Here is a 22825-nt window from a genome sequence, read left to right on the forward strand (position 1 = left end):
GGAACTTTCAGTGTCGGAAATGTGCTCGATCAGGGGTTGGCAACCTCTTCCTTCAAGGGCCACACAGTAAATATCTGAGGCTTTGTGGGTCATATGACCTCTATTGTAACTAAACGCTGCTGTTGTAATATAACAGCAGATATAGACAATATAGAAACAATTGAGTACGGCCCAGTTCCAATAAAACTTTATTTACGAAACAAGCAAGCCAGTTTGCTAACCCTTGTTCTTTTGATCACTTTGCGGAAGTGGTTGCTTGACTGTATCTATTTTTCAAAACTCACTGAATCAAACACTTAAAAGTGGTAAATTTTATCGTAGGTAATTTATACCTCAATAAAGCAGATTTAAAGAAAGACATACAAGTTTTTAAAGGCAATAGGAAATATAGTGGAAGTGTAACCTTAGAAGGGTGTATTAAAGAAATTTTTTAAAAAAACTTCTTAGGTTAGAAGAAAGATGCTAAAGTTAAAGAAAAAAGAGTAACAGGATACACTATCAGGAGTAGGGCAACCTACTACGCATTAAGCATGCTACCTACAGGGGGAAACTGAAGCTCAGAGAGGTTGAGTACATTGTTCAAGTTCACCCAGCTGGGTGAAACAAGAATTCAGATGCAAAACTGTCTGACTACAAAGCCCCATGCAAATTCTTTCCACTGTGCTAATCTGCTTTCTATATTTATTCCTACAGGCATAATTTGATATTTACTTCCTACAGGTACAGAAATGTAATAACAGAGGAAAAACATAAGTACATAATTTAATGTCTTTAAATGTAGACTCAACTTAAACAAACTACCTTGCCTTTCTTACCACAAATCCCAGATAACAGGTGGCGTAAGTCTGTGAATGAAACCCCTTTATAGATATTCTTAGAGCTGAGAAACTTGGCTCCCTTCAAAATGGAGCAGCAATTGGAAGGCAGACTGTTACATCCTAGGGAGCTGAAACAGGAGAATGTTCTGAAGCTTTCTCTTTTCAGTAGAATACTCTCTTATATTTGCCATTCACACTGCAGATTTACACAGTATCATCTCTCCCGATTATAAATGCCTTGGTACTTATCTAATGTCTCACAGGAAGCTGGTGACGGAACTAAAAGCATCAGCCAATTTTCCTGATCCCCTTTCCCTATATGAATTAGTTGGCATGAGTGGAAAGACCATTTTTAAAGAGTGTACTTGAATTTTAGCCTTTTAGGAAAAAACAAGGCAAAACAATTCCAGAATCAGTATGAACTTGCCTCTCATATCCATCCAGTCACAAAATCAAACTATTTCTTTTTTATAACATACCTTGATTTAGAGAATATGGAAAAGGATAAAAGCATAAAATCCACATCCAGGTAGATATGGGTCCAAATTAGTTTTGTCCCACATACCAGCCATTGACTGGAAACATTACATTTCCTCTTTGAGCCTTACTCCTTCTTTTTGTATTTTTATTGTTTTGCTGAGGAAGATTAGCCCTGAGCTAACATCTGTTGCCAATCTTCCTCTTTTTTAGCTTGAGGAAGATTAGCTCTGAGCTGACGTCTGTGCCAATCTTCCTCCACTTTACATGTGAGTTGCTGCGAAAGCACAGCTGACAAGTGGTGTAGGGCCGCACCCGGGATCCAAATCCATGAACCTGGGCTGCCGAAGCAGAGTACACCATACTTAACCACTATGCCGCAGGGCCAGCCCCTCAGTTCCCTCTTTTACAAAATGAGAATTAAAATACCATAGTTTTAGTCAAGAATAAATGAGATAAGGCATAGCATCAGTTATTCCTACTACTGGCATCTTTTACATGTATGTCCTCCAACACTTATTCCTTACTTTGAAAAAGATACAAAGTTTATCATTTGTAATCTTGCATACTTACCTTTAAAAATTCTAACTCTGTCTCTTTTTCAGAAGCTCCCACATAGGTATTATGCAATTTGGGTAACTCTTCTTTAATATAGGATAAATCAAGTTTCTCCATCACTCTGGGAGGCAAATAATGCTCCAGTCTAAAATAAGACACACCATGAACCTAGAAAGAGAATGCTTTTGTAAGCAATTCTGTTTGCCTTCTTCCTCCTATCTTAAAGTTCCTGCATCAACTAAGGGATAAGATACTTCTATTTATACTTCTCTCTGAGGAGTGAGTTTTAGAGGAAAGGCATTGTCTTTCTCTTTTATTCAGGGAGGTAGAAAGGCTGAACTGACTGGCAAGCTTGAGGAGAGACTGACAATGAAGGGCCAAATGTCACTATTGTTAAGGGTTAATGTAAAGGTTGCTGCTTGAGTGGCACAGTCTCTTGCCCCTTGTTTCCTCCTAGACCCACTTGTATTCTAGACCAATAGGCCTTGAACATCCGTTCTCCATACGGTGAGCTCTCCTAGGTTCTCAGCCATCACTGTATGGATCCATGCGGAAGGCAGAAGACTCCTTTGACCCAGATTTGCCTGATAACCCTTGTGTCTAGTATCTATTAGTTAGAAATTGGGAGAAGGAAGAGTAAGTGCTGGATATCCCAAAACTGTGAAACAGAATAATTTTAAACAAAAACCAAACAAATGAAACAAAAAATAAAAGCAAAAAGGAAATCCCACACTATAAGATTTTATATAACCAATGTACATGGGGAACTTGATCATTCTGAGGCACCAAACTAGCCTCAAAAATCTCCAGATCTTAACAGCAAACACCTCAACCAGGTTTAGTCTTTAATTATGCTGAGGATAAGAAGACCAATACAAAAGTGGTCCTGGAGAAAAAAATAAATCCTACCTCTGGTTGATAATCTCCATACTCAGCCTGGAGAGCCAAGGATGCCAGCAGTAAAGAAGTCTCATCATCACAGTGCATCCTTTCCTCCAAGATATCTTTCCGCAGCTGAAGATAATACTGATGACAGGTCAGAGTATGTCTGGAAAAATAAATACACAAAACATTGAGGCTTTTGATCTTGAATCTTGGGGTGATTTTTATTATTGGCGTGTATGTTTAGTTTCCAAGATGGTTTAATTACCAACCTTTTAAGGCACGAGAATTTAATAAAATATGTTGAAGGAAGTATTTCTTTTATGACAAAAAAAGACATTGTCATTGATCAGAATCAAATAATTCAGAATCAGTAAACTAAAGGGTCAAAAGACCAGGGGCCAAAAAGAGGAAAACAAAAACCCTTGTGTACTCACTGTATTAGACTAACATCATCCATGAAAAATTTAATTCGGAAAAACAAAGTAAAATTAACAGTGGCTTTGCTCTTTTTCTTTGGTTCTTCTTTCCATCCCTCTGGGGCCACTTTGGTTAATTTTAAATCAGGATCAACAAAGAAATATTCATTATCTAAAAGAGAATGAGAAAACATTCAGATAAAATAAAAATACTTTAATGTTTTCTTCTGATTTCTTCATTGTTTTGTCAGACTTGCACAAAACAGTCTCACATGAGAAGGAAACAAGATTGTTAAGAAGTGTGGCAGAGAGCTCTGAGGCAGTGCATGTGGATGGGTGGCAACACGGCTCAGTTTTTTAAGGAGGGCTCTGAGACAGGCCCGGATTCAAGTCCGGGCCACACCATTTACTACCTGTGTGACAATGAAAACATTTCTTAACCTTTCTAGATGTCAATTTTCCAGTCTATAAAATCAGGATGGGGCAGCCCCGGGGCCGAGTGGTTAAGTTCACGTGCTCCGCTTCAGCGGCTGGGAGTTTCACTTGTTCGGATCCTGGGCACAGACATGGCACCACTCATCAGGCCATGCTGAGGCAGTGTCCCACACAGGGGAGCCAGAAGGACCTACAACTACAACATACAACTATGTATGGGGGAGCTTTGGGGAGAAGAAGAAGAATGGGGGGAAAAAAAGGAAAGAAGATTGGCAACAGATGTCAGCTCTGGTGCCAATCTTTAAAAAATAAATAAATAAATAAAATCAGGATAGAGGTAATTTCTGCTTTATAGGGTTGCTGCCGAGATCAAATGACATAATAGATACAAACACTTGGAAAGAACGTGGCACGTGGTAAGCATTCAATAAATATTAGCTATTATTTATTATTCTTGAGCTATCAGCTGAAACCTAGAAGGAACAAAAGTTATTTTATTTTTTTAATGCCATCACCTAAATAGTATTGTCTCCAAATAAAAGATTATTCAATAAAGTCTGACTTAACCATAATGTTTAAGAAATTAAGTGTATTATAAATAGAAATTGTGATTAATTGAATATCTTTATATAGATAGTATTACTTGATTAGTCTAAAATTGTAATTAGTAAAGTGACAAAACATCAATAAGCACTAACTGAATATTTACTGGATGACTCTACAAAATGAATTATGAGTTTTTAAGGAACAAAAACTCAATAAACTAAATTGAAGGAAATCTTTCTTTTTGACAAAGACAACATTATCTTGATCTTGTAGGGTTTCAGGATGATTTGATCCTTCAATTCTAAGTTAAATTTAGAGGTAAACAGGAATCTGAAGTATTGAAGAATAATTTATAATATAATGACTTATTAAAGAAAGATTAATTAAAGCCCAACTCCAAAGGGCTTCTAATATTGCTATGGCAATTCTAATTGATAAATAGGAGTGACTTTTACTGAAGCTGTGCTCTGAGACCACTGTGGCTGTGAACATCGCAGAGTTCAGTGCACACAGGGCTTAGAAAACAGGGGAATGATATTTTCAACCAACAACTGACAACATTTAAAAAAGCCACTGCCACTAGGATAGTAGGCTAAAGAAGCTGATGTGGAGCTTCAGAAATAGGGTCCTGCTATATATTCAGATGCATATTAGCAGGATACTAATTTCTAGAGTACGTATGTAGGCAACTGACGTATATATGGTCCTCCAAAAAATAACAATTAAAACCTTCTTTTTTTTAGATTTTTTTATTTTTCCTTTTCTCCTAAAGCCCCCCAGTACATAGTTGTGTATTTTCAGTTGTGGGTCCTTCTATTTGGGGAATGTGGGATGCCACCTCAGCATGTCTTGATGAGCGGTGCCAAGTCCACGCCCAGGATTCGAACTGGTGAAACCCTGGATCGCCGAAGCAGAGCACTCGAACTGAATCACTTGGCCATGGGACTGGCCCCCTAAAATCTATTTTTATATAGCTGAAGCCAAATAAAAATCTTCATGGTCAGGTGCAGAGGATGCTAAAAGACACTACTATTAAAACAAAGCACCTAGTTAGGAGAAGGAAGGGAGTTCCTACTTCCTATTCTCAATACTGATATGTACATGTAGTTAATATTTCCCAGAACAAGGTCAGGCATAACAGGTATAGAAAGTCAGCTTGCTACCAATTTTTCATAGTAGACCCTGAATTTAAAATGTCTTCGTACCTTTCAGGGTAGCTAAAGCAAACAAATGATGTTCCACCAAGCCAATATGGGCCACAACCATATCAAACACATCTTTACATATAGTTTTGGTATCACATGTCAGTTCCAGTCTCTGCCCACTCAGAAGCATTATGTTTACTTTTCTTCGGTTATCCTCATTCTTTCCTTTCTTGGTCTACAATTGAAAAGAATGAATGGCATCTATTAAAGTGAATATTATAAGAATTTTAACTGTTTTTTTTTTTTTAAAATCATTACTGAAATTATTTTCTAAGAGTAACACAAATTGCTTTTATTACTTACAAGGATAGACTGTGGCAAATCCAAGGATATAAATGGTTCAATCGTCATTTTCACAAACTCAGGGCCAAAGAAATTCTGCAAATCACATAAAATCAATATTTTTTACCATTTATTCTAGCTCTTTCCTTGAAAGGAAAATAATGTAATAATAATAATAAACATGGAAAGCCACCTGATTAGAACAAAGTGATCCAAAATGCAGAAACTTTCATTAAAGAAGTGTGGTGGAATTTACCAAGAACAGGAATGCAATGTGCCTTACACTAAGTGTGAACAAAAGTTTCTCCTCAGCTTCGTTTTCTACCAGTGATGTCAAATGTAAAGCCTTGCTTTATCCTGTTTTACAAGTTTTTCATTTTTTGGCCTCCAGACAGATTAAGACTCTCCAAAAAAATACTACTCTAAATTATTGAAGTGACATAGCGTTATCAACTCTATAAGGATTTGGGTTAGTATTGCTAATGTGCGAAGCGACTGAACAGAATCTCCTTGTTTCAGAGTGATATTCAATTTGTCCTAAAACAAGTCACGGTTAAAGGACATCTATTTGGCTATTACAAAAAAACACATATCCATCTGTAATCATGTTCTTGGAACACTGTGATGCCGTATCTTTTTGTTCTAAACAGTGATGACCAGGGATGGTATAGGTATCACAGCCTCTGCTCCCCATTGCTGCCTCTAGTAAGAAAATAATATCTCAGGAGCTGGGGGGACGCAGGAGCTGGGGAAAGTGGAGTCTGCACACTGTCTTTATTGCTTCTCAATCTGCTCCTTCCTTTTACCTCTCGTACATCCAGAGGTTTCTGCCAAAAGGGAGTCCGGCAGAGGAGATAACTTAAAACAAGTTAGACTCCAGGTGGGAGCAGGAGTCAGAACAGTCTGAAAGATTATGTTAAAATGGGCAAAAAAGTAGAATGAAAGCATGGCTAATCTTGAGGCCAAAGGCAGGTGGTATGTGTGTGTGCGTGTGCACACACGCATGGCATGCATGTGTTTGAACTAATAGAGGTTATTGGAGTTTTATTTTTGTTGGTCTCTTCTTTGCATTTGGTTGTACAGCTCATTTGGTTGGTTGGTGTGAGAATTCTATCCAATTAACCAAGTGTGGAACATGTGACAGATACCATTTAAGTAAAAGTTAAACATTACGGGTTTGTTAATACTCAACGAACCAATAGGATGCATTTTAAATAGAATTGAAATAGAGTAGAAAATAGGGAATGATCTGCCATGGGAGACACAGAACGTACTACAGACCAACTAAGGCAACAGGGCACGAACATGTTAAAATGTGCTTGCATCAAAAGTAATACCAGAAAAAAAACTAACTTAAAAATTTATGTTTTGGGAAAAAACATTAATTCAATTGTGCAACTGTTCCTCCAAATAGTAGTACTCTTTTTCAGCTCAAAAACATTTTCAGCCTTCCTGCTCTTTTTAGAAAAAACACTCTATCGTTCTTTAATGACCAGTACTTCAAATTCTCTAGTCATTGACGTAGCATGTCTCTGACGAAGAAACGTCTGTTTCTGAAACAGTCAGAAACAGATCGCCTAATAGGAAACACAGGGTTTTAGTGAGATGACACATAACAGTGGCATATTGTAAAGGTACAGACTACCATTTATGAATCTCCAATTAGCCAGTTCTGCATTAGCTCTCTGAAACGATTTAGGAAAAAGATGTACATACGTGTGTGCCCTTTATGCTTTGTGTTTGCCTTTAATTATTGGAAGCCCACACTATTCTGTATGATATCCTGCCTACTGCTTAATTTTGACAAAGGTATTGGTTATAATGATAAATTGACGAAGCCCTATTGAGTTTCTTCCTTTTAGCTTAAAATAAATTCAGTTATATTTTATTGAAATCTAATAACTTTAAAATTGGACAGTCTTATAAATTATAACTCAATTCCACATTTTAAAAATTAACACAATGAGGCACAAAGAGGTTTAAAAATTTACATAAAGTCATATAACAGCATTATTAGCAATAGAATCCAAGTCTTCTAATTTGTAGTTCACTGCAATTTTCACCAACCAATACTGTTTCTTCTCTTTAGAAAACTAAGAGGAAAATGTGAATTCTATCAACTTTGGGGCATACAAATATGCTTTTAAGATAATTCTTTGAAACAAGCAACAAAAAACAGAACAGGGCAATACATTTTCTTAGTGCAGAACTAAAAGGAAAAAGTTCATTCTAGATTTTATCACCTTTACTAATATTTATTCTGAATTTGAAGAAGTATTTGTAAAGGAACAACACAAATGAGATACCACTGCCTCATCTCATGATAAAAAAAGAAAGGTAATATCCAGAGTCGGTAAGAATGTGATGAAATAGGCATGGCCATAGGAAGCATAAATTGGTACAAACTTTTCTGAATGGCAATTTCACAATAAGGATCAAATGTCTTAAAGGGTGTTTGCTTTTGACTTGTCTGTTCTACTTGGAGGAAGTTACCTGTAAAGATTTAGCTATGGGGATGTTCATCAGAGCACTGCTTGCAATAGCAACAACAACAAATTAGAAACATTACAAATGTTCAACAATTGGAAACTGGTTACAGAAATGATGGTACTTGGAAATTCACGTAATGGAGTACCTTACAGCCCTTAACAATAATATTACAGAAGTTGTAAAATATTCATGATATTTTACATGAGAAAAGAAGACTATGTTCATTTGAGCTTGTTTATAAAAATATATAGGACTTAGGTTGAAAGAAAAAATTTAAAGAAATTTTAAAAAAATCCTTCCAGGTATAAGATGCAGATTTGTTCCTTCTTGCCTTGGCTACTGTAGCATGAGGGAGGATACGATGCCTGCAGCTAATGCAGTCATCTTTTGACTATTAAGTCAAAATTCTAAGAATGGCAGTGGAAAGATGGAATGTACTTGATAACATTCTTGAGCTTCTGAACCAACCTTGAACTCTCTATCTCTGATCTTCCTGGTTTGTGGGATAACAGATTTCTTAAAATTGAAAAACAATCCTCCATAATACTGAATAAAGCCAGTTGACTTTAAGGATCATGAATACGCTTTTTAAACATAGAGTTAAGATACTCTAAATCCACCTTATGTTGTTTTAAAAAAGAAATCGTGAAAACAGCTAAATATTTAATATCAACCAGGATATTTAACACCAACGGAAATTAATATGGGATTCCAAATTCATCTACAGGCAACTTTAGGATACCTATAGAGTTTTTAAAAGTACTTTGCATAGCATTTCCCTCTGAGACCAAATTTAGCTGCAGTAACCTGAGAATGGGCTTACCCTCAGTTTTCTTTGGGTCATGGCTGTTTCTAGAGCCATTTCTCTTAAGGGATCCCTGGTGATGTCAAGCATGGAAGCTTTGATTGTGTCTCCTGGATACAGGCTCAACCGAGACTGTCTAAGGGCCATCCTGGCTTGTAGCTGCATCATTTCTTCTTCTTGCCGTTTTAGCATGATCTCTTGATTAATTAAGTTGCCTTCAAGGGATGTTTCATATTGTCTACTAAACAGAAAAGAAGAGAAAACTAAGTAATTGGAAGAAAACAATTATTTTAAGTCTAATCAAGAAAATACCATGTGAAGTCAAGTATTAAGAATTTAAACCACTTAATTTTTCCACCTCAGGAGAACCCTTGCAGTCACGTTTCAGTCTTACTTTTAATATGACAGCCTGCTGTCCCATTTCACTGGTTGGATCTATCCTCCACCCCTTCTCTGAACTTCCCAGCATCCTCTGAAAACTACTTCCCCCACAGTTCTCTCAGATAAGGGCTGTTTTATTCTTATGGTTCTGTACCACTGAGCCTGGAGATGGGGGTAGAGATTCCCCTTAATTCTTATTTCAGCTTCTAGACCACTGTTGACCCCTCAACCAATAGTCCCCAGCTTTCCTTGAAGTACATGCTATGAAACTTTGCTTTAGATGTAATATCCTATTGGTTGATGCCCCCTTATTCATTAAAGATTTAAGTGCCTGACTCAGTCTTTTTTTCCATCACAACTCCTGTCATCATTCATGGTGATGTTACACAGACTGAGGAGTCCTCCAATACCCTGCCTCCTCCACTGCAGCCAGCAATCTACTCCCAGGGTCATCATGGCCATTAACAATAATGGCACTGCCTCTGAAATCCCCTATTTCTATCACCCAGTACCCTCTCTATAGCTCCTTATTTTTTCTAGCTCACTTCCTCTAATATCCTTCTTCAAATAATTCATGGACTCTATCAGGATTTTTTTTTTTTGCTGAGGAAGATTGGCCCTAAGCTAACATCTGTGACAATCTTCCTCTATTTTTTTTTTTTTTTTTCAGTATGTGGGTTGCCAGCACAGCATGGCTACCAACTGAGTGGTATAGGTCTGCGCTTGGGAACTGAACCCAGGCCTCCAAAGCAAAGCATGCTGAACTTAACCATTAGGCCACTGGAGTTGGCCCCCTCTATCAGGAATTTTAATCCATTGACTCCCCACTTCCTCTCTGGCTATTATCCCTCTCTTGCTCTTATATTAATTAAATTCTAAAGCCCACTATTAAAATTACTCTTCTGCATACAACCTCAACTCTCATGAAACTGCAGAACCATGCTGACTGATCTCACCAGGCTCTCGGTACTGCCTGGCGACTCATTTTCTTAGAGAACTACTTTCTATCTTCCTTCTCCTTTCTTTTCAAAGCTCCAATACTCTCTGCCTCTTTCTCTCTCAACTGATGACTTTTCCAGAGTCCTCTTGGTGAAATAAGGTGCAATCAGGAAATAACTTCCTCAACTGTCTACCACCAAACTTTGCAAATCTACGCCCATATGGTCTGCCTTCTCTTCTGTTACAATGGATGGATCTCCTGCACAGTTATGTAGGCCCCAAACCTCTACTGGGCATGGGATTCCACCCCTCTTTCCTACTCAAAGACTTTGCTCCTTCAATTATCTTCTCCCATGCATCAATAATCTCAGACACTAGGTTATTCTCACTAACATACAAACATGCTGTACTATCTTCTACTCAGAACAAGAAATTCTCCTTCAGTTCCAAAGCCCCTTTTAGACTCTCCCATTTTTCTTTTAGAGTAAATCTCTTAAAATTGTCATTTAAATTTTATTTCCACTTCATCTCCCACTCTCTCTTGGACTCAGACCAATAGTTTTAGTTGCTACCATTCCACCAAAACTGGTCACAAAAACGACCAACCTCTATGTTATCAAAGCCAAAGGATAATTCTCAATTTTCATTTTACCTGAGCTCTAAGCATCATATGATATAGTTGCTCAATCCTTCCTCTTCTTGAAAATTTGACTTCTGGGAAACCATGCTCTTTTTATTTTCCTTCTATTTCACTTGCTCCTCCTTCTTAGTCTCTTTTGCTGGATCTTCCTTCATTTTTAATCTCTTAATGTTAGACTACAACAGTGCTCACCAGACCTCCAGATTTTTCTAGTCTCCACATACACTCCATACCTACATGATCTCATTTAGTCACATGGACTTAAGTACTTATATATTCCTCTAACTCCCGCCTCTCTCCCCTGAATTCTAATTCTATTCACCTGCCTAGGTGGATGTTCCACTTGGATGTTAATGTGCATCTTTAGCGTAACATGTCTAAAACCAAATTAGTGGCACTTTTTCTCCACATCCAATCTTCTCTCAATCATTCACCAGTTGCTTAGGACACAACCTGGAGTCATTCTTGATTCTTCTTTTTTGCAAATCCCACATCCAATCAAGCAGCAAATCCTGAAGGCACAATCTTGAAGCTATCTATATCCGACTCTTCTCTATCACTAACAACCTAGTAGTCTGTACTGTATCCCCCTCAAATGGAGTACTGTAATTGCCTCCTAACTGCTCTTTATTCCTGAAATCTGTTCTTCACAGAGTAATACCATTAAAACGTAAATTAGATCATGGCTCCCTATGCTTTCAACCACCCAATGTCTTCCCATTGTACTTAGAATAATACCGAAAGTGCTCACCTTAGCTTCTGAGCTCTGACGTGATTTTGGTCTGGCTAACATCCACTCTGCCCTTTGCCCATTCTGCTGCACCCACGCTGCCCTTCCTGCTATTTATCTAACTTACAACACATCTTCCATACCTCAAGGCCTCTGCTGTTGCTGTTCCTTTTGTCTGGAACATTCTTCTTCCTAATACTTGCACGATTCACCCCCTCCCTCATTCAAATAGTTTTCTGTTCAAATGTCCTCCTTTGGGAGAAGCCTCCTCTGATCACCCTACCCATGTAAAATAGAACTTGGGCATCAGACCCCTGCCCTCTATCCTTTTAGCCTGATTTATTTTTCTTCAAAGCACCATCATATGTGATGGTGCATCATTTAGTTGTTTTTTTAATGGTTTATTGGCTACCTCTTTGCCCTAGAAAGGCCCTTGAAAGACCTTTTTTGTCTTGTTCATGACTCTGATCTCTAGTACCTAGTACTTGGGTAGCTCATGTACCCAGTACATGGTAAGTGCTCAATAATTATTTGTTGAGCAAATAATTGAATATAATTTTACGGCTCGTTTCACTTAATGGGGGTCAAGGAAAATAACAAGAATTTGAATCTATCCATTTTAACTCATACCTGTTATTTTCATCAAATATATTAGCTTTCTTACTCAAATTATTTTATACCAGAGCTACAAACAGGTAGCAAAAATGACTTATGTATCATTTTAGCTCTCCCAATGCAATATCTGGTAGAAGGGTCTATAAAGACTGAAAATTCTGAGAGGAAAAAAACCAAAGATAAAACAAATAAATAAACAAAAAAAAATCAGAAAATCTGGATCATTTAGGAATGAATATACAGGTTGAGTCACAAAACAAAGGTTATCTATCAAGTGGACAGGAACAGAAGCAGTGGGAATTGTACTATGTATAAACTGTTCTTCAAAAGTTAACACAGAAAAAAGCTTAGAGATGCCCTTTGGAAAACAGCTTTGAATATCCCTTTTGATCACTGAAAGACACTTTTGATAGCTCAGAATCCAAAAATTACTCATTCTGCTGCATCTGACTCATAATTTCCTGTTAATGCCCCCACCCCCTATGATACAAATCAATAGCACCGTCTGGATCTGTCTTTCCATTTCATTCTAACTAAAGGGAGTGGAAACTTTTATAAAGCTTGCAACATGTCTAAATACAGCACTATTCATAGATCTCACAAATATGTGACCTAAAGAACAAAACAGGATCTCCTGACTGTGCACCAGCATGTTAAGGATATTATCAGAAACCTTTGTACACATTCAGAAAATTCTGTACTTGAATAAGGAAATTAGAGAGTACTTTAGTTCATGTGTTTTTCTGCGGGCAGAAAAAGGAGATAGGACTAGTCTAAAAAGAAGTAGAGTTTAGCATCTTACATTAAATATAACATATTCTCAGACTTAACAACCTATTTCTCCTTGAAATATTTTTCTTTCACCTATACCTTTATCTAACTCAGATGCTATGAACACCACACTGGGTTTTTCCCCTCTTAAAGTATGAAAGATAGTTTATCACTAAAACATGATTTGATCAGTTAAGGTGGCCTTAATGTTTCCTAAAATAAAACCTGGAAACAGTCAAAACTAAGATTTTTTTTTGATTGACTATAATCAATCAATTTTTAACACATAATCCCAGTAATTCTTCCAGTTGTTATCTCTACTCTTGCTTTTGATCAAGCTAAAAGGGCATCATATTAACTATTTATAAGTTTTTTCCAAATTACAAAGTACATAAAGAAGAGTGACTTCTTCAATTAAACATGGAGCTTAGTGTAATTCAGTATTTGCTTCTTATTGCTGTTGGTTCCCAAATATTTTTAAGAAAACCGTGTAATATCAAGCATTGATCTGTCTTTGTCACTCACCTCTTTGTTCAAAATTACCAAAATGGGGTCATCACAATTACTATTACTACAGTGGGGTCATAGTAATATAAAATGCTGCTATGCAAATATAACATCGCTTTAGGTAAATGAATACTTATTAGAGCTTTCCTCAAATAAAAAAAAAGTATCACGGACTATTTTAAAAGCCACAAGAAAGAAGAGAAAAAGACATAAATTTAATACAACTTGGAACATTAAGGAATAATTTTAGTGCAATGTATTTAATTACTTGGAGTTTAAACTCTGGATAAATTGTTAGCTTTAATCACATGGTTAGGGTTACCTGGTCTATTAATAGTTTACAGGTGTGAAATGGTGTCTTCCAAAATTAATTAGCTAAGGGGAAAGCTTTTATTAATTTTCAAATGCTTCTTTTGTATATGGCGGCACTTGAATTAGTTGAACTGAGATATCAAATTTAAAAGGATTCCCATAGTTTGTGAGTAAAATCTGAAACAACCTCTGGTTCTCTGATTTCACATTACAAATTTCAAATTATTGCTTAACACTAACAACATGCTTTTGTTCATGGAAGGGATCTGTGCACACATGAAAAGGATACATATCAACATATTCACTACTGATTTGACACTTTTCAGTTTAAACAAAGTAAACCAATACCCAGCTATAATACCACCACCCTAAGCCCAGCACAAGAATAATATCTAACACCTTCTAAGAAAGCTGAATATTTCAGTTGGAAACTCAACTCTAAATAGGCCAAACTGGGCTTTAAAAAACACACAAGATAACCTCTTTTAAGCCAGCAATGATGAAGTGAATAATTAACTTTTTAGATAATAGGTTACTCAGTAGTAACCTACTCATTACTCATTCAACAAATAATACTGAAAGCCTGCTAGTTGAGTCTGTTCAACCTTTCAAAAGAGGTACCATCCTCTTAGAAATGTAAGGTTTTCTATCGTTTCACAGATGTTCAATGCCATGCCTTCAGAACTTCCTGTTAATGTTATTTTATATTCATATTAACAATTTAAAAAATCAAGCACAAACCATAACCAATCAGAGCCAATTCCAATTTTAAAAGAGTCCAATAACTCAAACTACAATGTCTTTCAATTAATTGAATGAATTTGTGAGAACTTAAAGAGGAAAGAAAGGAAAAGGAAAATGGAGAAAATAGAAGAGGATAATTTTTAAAAATTCTCCTTGATTTGAATAAACAACCCCAACCCCCTACCCCCGTCACTGGAAATGTATTATTACTATTTTTTCCTATCACATACCTCGGTCTCTGTGACTGGCCTTGACTGGGGGTTTCATCCACCCCTGGGAGACCAGTGTTGGATTCAAACCGCTTTGAAGCTTCACTTTTTCTCACTAATTGTGAATGAAAAAGGAATAGCACGGGTGATAAATATGTGAAGTAATCTTACTTAAAAACTCAAGCATTTAGCAGACTTATAAGATAATTCTTACAAATCATATTCATACAGCCAAATTAATGACATAATATCAGTAAACTCTTTACAGGTAAGTCATGTTATTTTTAAAGACAATGAATTATTTCCTCTATTAGAAAACTGACTACATTGTTGTTTGATGAAACTGCTATTAAGCTTTTATAATACTGTTAAAATGAGTAACTGGCAGGTTTTTATGATTTTTTAAATTTTATATAGAATTATTCTTTTGACACTGCTACTGAAAAAGAAGAACAATCATGGTTTCTTAAAAACACTTTGCTTGTTCAGATGTTTCTCACCTTGTCTGACATCTGATTCGGAGGAAATAATAGATGGACTTTCACTGGAGGTACTGAAGATATCACTGTGGTAAGTTTTGTATCTTCGAATTGGTTCTAAAAGGATTAAAACAAAAATATTAGAGGGCAAACTCATTACCTGTTCCACACGAATCAAATAAAATATTATTTTACTCTTGTGAGACCAGAACATTTTATATACTGCTTTAATTTCACCAACTGCTGGATGGCACGCAAACAACGTGACTCCCATGGCGAGGCGTGTGGTGTACTGGTTAAGAGCCTGGACTCTGATGCCAGATTGCCTGGGTTTGAATGTCAGCTCCACTACTTGCTACGTGTGTGACCTCAGGAAGGGAATTTAACCTTCCTGTGACTCATCTCCTTCAGGTCAAAGGGATATAATAATAGTGCACCCCTCATACGCTTGTTGTGAGCATCAATGAATTCATGTCTGCAAAGCTCCTAAAGCAGAGTGGATGCTACATAAACATCATCATTAACAAGCAGTCTTTGAATGCTTACTATGTGTAATTCTGTGTTAGGTGCTATAAGGGATAGAAAAACCAAAGATACAGTCCCAAGCTCAAAATAATTTAAAATGTAGAAATACAAAATACTTAAGACAGGATGTTTAGTTCCACCAGAATGAGATGAACAAGCACGGGGGGATGGGGTGTGACTGTGTAGGGTTGCACAGTGTGTGCCCTGTACAAGGGGACAGGGCCTCCCCAAAACTAAATTCTACCCTCTAAATGTTTCTGGCTCGTCCGCTCTTCTTCATACTCAGGATCACAATCATAGATCACTGTTCATCTCACACCTGGAATACTTCATGTGTCCCAGATCCCCCTTTCTGCAGTCTTGCTCGTCTTATTATAACTCACATTAGAGAGAGTGAACTTTCCAGAAACAAAAATCTGAGCATATTGCTATATTTCTTAAACTTTTTCAAACTACAGGCTTCAAGATACAGTTTAAAAACTCCTTGCCTTGGTATTCAAAGCCTTTCACAACCTGGTCCCCAACTACATTCATAGCAGTGGCTCTTCATTTTATGAAATCATAGCTTCACTTGTTGGAATAAGATGAAGAGTATAGACCTCTCTCCTCCCTCTCCCCAAACATACATATATGCAAACATGTGAACACAACTTTAAAAACTCAATCCAGGTAAAATCCTTTTTCCATGGCCTCATTGCCATCACTTCCCCAGACAAATTCTGTACTCATGTTACTGAATTTGCAGACAACCAAAAGCATACACACTTTTAGGTTCCTTCCTGAAACACACTCTCTGTTAGGAATGCTGTTTCCCGTCCATCCCCTTTTCTTTACCTGAATACTTTTTCTTTTTCCTTTAAGAGAAGCCTCACTTTCTACACAAAAGCCTTCACGAACACCTCAAGGCTGTTGGACATTGCTTCTCTTACTTTATTATTGCCTTATGCACAACTAACTGCGACTCGTCCGCTGCCTAATAGTTCCTCCTCTGTTTGTTTCTTCTACCTAAATTATAAACTCTCTGACAAAAAGGATTTTGCCTTTTTCAGATGTATCTCTACTATCTAGCAAGTGTCTGGTGCATAGCAAGCACAAAATAAATATTTTCTGAGTGACTATGAATGAATGGATGAACGAACAGATGAATGGGAGTATTATGCAAAGTCACAGATGACCTCTAAGAGGACCATTTCCATTGTACAGACAGGTCAGAGGCCATATCAGGAAGGGCTGAAAAAGGACTAGCTGGTAATAAATTGAGAAAATGAGCATACACTATTCTTTCAAGTTTGAGGGTTTGAGAAAGGAAAAAGATTTAAAAAAAATAGACAATGAGTTATCAGGGTCTTTTTGGCAAAGTGGAGGGTCTGAGCAGGATTTTAGGTAGAGGATAATAAGCCTGTAGATTGGAGGAGACTGAAGTTGCAAATGACAATGGGGAAAATTGATGGAAAAATGTGCTGAAGGAAATACGCGGAGATGAAAAACACCCCAACACATATGTGATGGTTAGTTTGGCAAGGAGGAAGAACCTTTTCTTCCTAAGAGAAAGAAATGATGGACAAAGAAAATGGTGAAAATACAGAGGGAATCCCAAGATACTCATATAAGAAATCTGCCTTACTCCTAGCACTTTAAAAAAGTGAATCACTTCTGGGGAGCCAGTTTGGCTGGGATCTTGAGAAGAATAAAGAAATTCTGCTGTAACAATGTGATGAGTCAGCAAAAACCACATGAAAGCTTTTATGTGGCCATGATAGTTTAGACTAGGCTAGAATGCATACATTTTATTGGAATAAATCAGAATTGATTTGTAGCTTTTTCTTGGCACTAGAGAAAGTAGATCATGGGAAATACCTAGAACTGAAGAGTGATATGGGATACATGGCAGCAGATAGTAAGGTACATGAGGGATTCCTTCTCACTAGTTTGCAAACTTGAGGACCCAGACTTCAGAAAACAAATTATTCCTTGTATTAGAAGGTGTTCACTAGAGATTGTTAAAAGAAAAAGAGAGGAATGCATGAATAAAATCGTTAAATAGCACCACAGGAACCAGGCTGTAGAACCAGGATGGAGATTATGGGCTGCTAGAATCACAAGGTCATGCTGAGACAAAGGACAGGAGTCATGCTGAGACAAAACTTTAAATAAATGAGAGGAGCAGAAGGATAAATGAGCGGCCAAGGACTTGATGGAGAGCAAGCTGTGCATTGTTCTTATGACAATGCTCACCTGGAGAAGTAGGCATAATTTAAGGAGACTCCTACTTTGTCCAGCTTTGTATACAGTGAACATGAGTATCAAACAATACTATAATTAATGGAAAGAGTTTTGGAATTAAAAATCCAAGTATTTACCAGTGCTTCTTAAAAATGATTCCATTCTACCACAAGGAAGTCTCATGGTAAAATAAATAACTTTTAAAAAATTCCTCTGGTTTAAGATGAATGTGATTTGAAAAGATGGTAGAAGACTTCAAACAATAGTTTTATCTAACACTATTTAAATTTAATGAACATAGTTAAATGGTTACTTAAGAAGAACTGCTATTTGCAAGAGCACTGAAGAACTTTCTTTTTTATTGTTACAGCATGCCCATGCTAAATTTTTGTGGGCTTTTCCCAAGGAAACATGACCAAATTACAAACTCGGCATTGCAATGTACAAGACAGCGAAACCACCAAGGCCAAGGAGAGGACCTAAATTTATAGAGGCAATGAGGTTTTTTACCTTACAAAGAAAAGTAGGAAGTCACAATAAATCTACTCAGCAGACAGAGCAGAGAACTTCAGTCACTTGGATATTATGCCATGCAATAACAATTTTATGTCCCATATTAAATAAATTTACTGTTTCATAACTATTTCTGCCAACTGGCTGTAAGATAGGACATAAATTTGAATTTCCATTCTTTGGTGGTGCTTTATAATTGTTCTTATATTATTTCACGTGTCCACATTCCCTCTTTCTTGCTAGCCTATGTTTTGTTTCCTTTTTCTTCAGTTTACTCTGACACCAGTAAACTTTTTTCGATTCTTGGGTTCCTTCTGCAAGACAACTTAATGTAACTTTGACAAACCTCTCTGAAAAATATAACAATAAATCATCTCCCCTTGATGAACTATTGGTCTGTAAATGTTCTCAGGACCACACCTCGGGGGAGGGAGGGCACTGCCTTATGACACTTGACCGGTTTATAGTAACAGGGCACTAGCCCTCCAGAGACAAGGACTGGATGACTGGCTTGGCAGGACTGTTAGGGGGTAGGAGGACTTTTTTCCTTCTAAGACTGGGGTAGGAGTGGAGTATCTAAGTTAATTAAAGTGGTAGGAATCTTTTCTGTGAGCTTGTTGTAGTCTGGAAGGTATCTTTTAAAACGTCGTTAGCCATGTTCCTTTCATGTAAGGACATGGTGGATATAACCAGATTAAAGTTCTTAGGCAATATTTACTACTCAGTCATGCTTCTAAGAAGGTTATAATCAGATTAAAGTTCTCAGTCAAAATTTACGACTCAGTCATGCTTACAACAAAGGTTAGCCCTGTGAAGTATGAGCTTCCCATTTCTGAATTAAATAATAAATTTAACTGTTTCAGGAATTATTATAAAATTTCACGTCCTTTACCAAGAGCATCTCGCATTCGTGTACAGGGAGAGGCACAGTTTCCATGCTTACAGACCACTTGGGCAGGAACATTTCTTGGCTTTCTGAGATGACCTACATAAAGGCATCCAGTAGACACTAAGTGGACAGACAGCAGTTTTCTTCCTCTGCTCTGGTCTGCAGAAGAAGGGTAATCGATAATCTTCCATGAGGTGTCCTAATACTATTAACAACTTCTCTTTTTGGAGGATCCAGACACCACAAATATGTTTTCTATCTATATTTGACTGTATAATCCCAGCACTTTAGATTTGATCCAGATTCCAGGGATGTGCTATTAATTGGGTGATTAAAAAAAAGAAAAAAACAACTTTATATTATGAAAACTTCTAAACAGACACAAAAACAGAGAGCACAAGTCCTCATGTACCCATCTCCCAGTATCAACAAAACCTAGCGATTGTTATTTTACATAGAAAGTGTCAGACCATTTTTTTAAAACAAGGAGATGCTCTAAGTATTTATAGAATATTGCAAAGTTTTCTGAATGCCAAAATTCTTGAATCATGCACAAGGAAGCTCTTAAGAATATTCAAATAGACATTTTATAAAATGCACATGTGGCCACTTTCACTGCAATGTTAAAACTGTAATAGCAAAATTTTAAGCTCTCACCATTACAATTGCAGAACTGAATTTATTTGCCTTTTGTAAAATAAAATTAAACTCAATATCTAATTTGTTAGTCTGCAGATTTATTTTCTCAGCTGGTAAACATTTAAATGAAGCCTACATTGTACAAATCAGTGTACTAGGGTCCATTTAGAGTCATGATTATTTCTCATTTCACCAGACAATTTCCTTCTCTTTGACTTGCTCTGAGTACTTAGTTTTCAGATGTGGAAAATGAAGTCTGAAGATAGACTTTTGTGTTAGAAATAATAATGAATGCAAAAGAACAAACAGGGGAGTAAAATCAGCCTTGGACACATGTCACCAAAAAGAAGCACCAAATTGGGTGTGTGAATATATGCACATAGACACATAAAACACGCAGAAATATCTTCTCTCCAAAAAACATTTTGTGGAATAGTGATGAGAGGATGAGAAGAATACGGACTACAGAAGAATGACTTAAAGAATTAACATTTGGAAAGAAGTCCAGTTATAGAGATTCTGTAATCACATATACTCTGACAATTGAAGATATCTTTTAATTTCCAGCACTACTTTACCATAATTAAGAGTATACTATTTTTCATCAGAATACAAGGTACAAAGACCTGACAAATATTTTATTATCCTTTAACTGTAATCTAATCCTCTATACAAAATTCACCCCAACTCTAATACCACATTGACTCCACTTATAAAGTGACAATAAAAAGCAACTTTTCAACAGGCTAAAGTATTTTGTCATATGTTCCTGACATGTAAGTGTCATAATTTCCACCACCACTTAACACAGTTAACACTTCAAACATACAAAGTTGTGGCATGTGATCATGAACACTACACTTTTAATGTTTAGGAGATTATGAAGATTTGCATCATTTCTGAGCTTACATGAAGCTATTTCAGATGAAATGTTCAAATCTACAATCTTCACATTAAAATGAATCTAAGCCAGCACAAACTAGTCTAAAAACACCATTTACAAGTGACACATATTCAAGCTCAGACAAGTAACAAGCAGAAAATGAGACTCGCCAATTGCAACATCAGGAATTAATAACCACTTTCACCTTGCCATTTCTTTACCTTTAATTCACGACTCGAATTACAGATACAAGTTTCAAAGAGAAATGCACTAAAATGACTGGTTTTGCAGCTCAGAACTATAAAAAAAAATTTTAAACCCTACATTTTTAAGGTGACGAGCCCTAACAAATGACATATTTCACTTTTCAAATAAAGCTGAGAAACCAAGTAGTAACATTATGTACTCATATATGAAGTGCTTTTCTCTACGCTTTCTTTTCGGGGGATTAATTTCTAGAGATGAGAGATTGTATCTTTTATGTGTTCACTAGAGTCCACTGGTATTCTATATTACACCATGGTGCCGGATATATGAATTGAATATATTCTGAAATCTCTCAAAAGCTAGACACGATCAATGAAATTTTTAACCAGGAGGAACAGAACTCATGTAAGTGTGAATATATATATAAATGAGGAAAGATATATAGAGAAATGCTAAATTACTTTATAGATATAAAATTGGTACAGAGTAAGAATGGCAAAAAGAACGAACAGTCTCTAAATTCCTGCAAGGGGGTCTTCTGTAGCCACAAACCTGGGCCATGACTCGCATCTGGGCTGGCTGTACCACTCCTTCAGCATCCTCCAGGACCCTCCATTGTTACGACTTCACTGCCACCTCTAAAACTTTCAAACAGTACAGAGTTCTAAAGAAAACTGACTGCATTTGCTGTTGGTAAATCAGGCTACGGCTGACAAGTATGTGATTTTCTCTTAGAGTTGGACAAAACAGAGGAGAAGTAGGTGGGATTTCTCCTCACTATATGTATAATTCATCAGAGACTAGTGTTGTATCCAATATCCGAAATAGCACCACTAAATATATTAAAATTCTTTAATAGCCACACTGCAAACTCAGGTTGGATTAACAAGCACTTATTGAGTATCTATTATATGTGAGGTGTAGTGATAGATGCTAAAGATACAGCTATGAATTAGACCAGGCAAAATTTATGATTCTATAGGAGGAGAAGCAAGCTCCTCAAAACAAATAATTTCAACAAAAAACATAGGCCATCACCCTAAACTGGGAAGATGAGAGGGCAAGTTTTGAGTCTGAAGGCAGGAAGCTATAAGAATAAAGGCGTGGAAATATGAAATGGCCTATCTGGTGGGAGGAAAGAGGAAGAAATAGAGGAATCGGGGCGGGGGGTAGAGAATATGTACATGGTGTTGAAGTGAGGCATGAAATGGGAAATGTTAAGGGATGAGACTGGGAATACAATCATGGAGAGCCTTTTTAACCATGATCTAAGGAGCTAGAATTTTATCCTGCTTAGATGATGGAAAGTTATTAAATGGCTGAAGGCAGAGAAGAAATGTATTCAGATTTGCACGGCAGGGAAATGGAGGATAAACTAGAGCCGAGAGATCAATTTAGAAAGCTATTTCTATAGCCCATGAGCAACAGAGAAATGAGAGAACGGGACAGAATGAAAAAATATTTTGGAGGTTAAAATTGCTGGGTCTTAAAAATTGCGATGACATCTATTGCTAAAAAGATACATTTTAAATCCTTCTTAAAACATATCAAAATCCATGCTGTTCAGAAGATGTCTATGTCAAAACTAAACAAGGTCTATGTTAACTATGTGTGAGTTAGATTTAAATGAGGTCCCTAATTTCTGATAAAGTAGCCTATAATTTCTGTGGACTACAAAATCAGTATTATGTTATTATGAATA

At 36.7% G+C, this 22825-nt stretch overlaps 1 protein-coding gene across 16 annotated transcripts in view; it reads right to left on the bottom strand.

Moving 5' to 3' along the window:
- Positions 1 to 22825, bottom strand: part of PTPN13 (protein tyrosine phosphatase non-receptor type 13) — a 204191-nt gene that overhangs the window by 71965 nt on the left and 109401 nt on the right. For 14 of the 16 annotated variants that reach the window (XM_046656440.1, XM_046656437.1, XM_046656433.1 and 11 more), the window contains 8 exons: positions 15266 to 15361; positions 14787 to 14880; positions 8936 to 9158; positions 5644 to 5718; positions 5341 to 5515; positions 3173 to 3326; positions 2763 to 2901; positions 1869 to 2021 (listed from right to left, as the gene is read on the bottom strand). In XM_046656440.1, coding sequence (XP_046512396.1) covers positions 1869 to 2021; positions 2763 to 2901; positions 3173 to 3326; positions 5341 to 5515; positions 5644 to 5718; positions 8936 to 9158; positions 14787 to 14880; positions 15266 to 15361 — 1109 coding nt within the window. The remainder of the gene's footprint in view (positions 1 to 1868; positions 2022 to 2762; positions 2902 to 3172; positions 3327 to 5340; positions 5516 to 5643; positions 5719 to 8935; positions 9159 to 14786; positions 14881 to 15265; positions 15362 to 22825) is intronic. The other 2 variants (XM_046656429.1, XM_046656431.1) reach the window with 1 other exon arrangement.

The sequence above is a fragment of the Equus quagga genome, chromosome 3 (genome assembly GCF_021613505.1).
Source record: "Equus quagga isolate Etosha38 chromosome 3, UCLA_HA_Equagga_1.0, whole genome shotgun sequence".
NCBI classification, from domain to species: domain Eukaryota; kingdom Metazoa; phylum Chordata; class Mammalia; order Perissodactyla; family Equidae; genus Equus; species Equus quagga.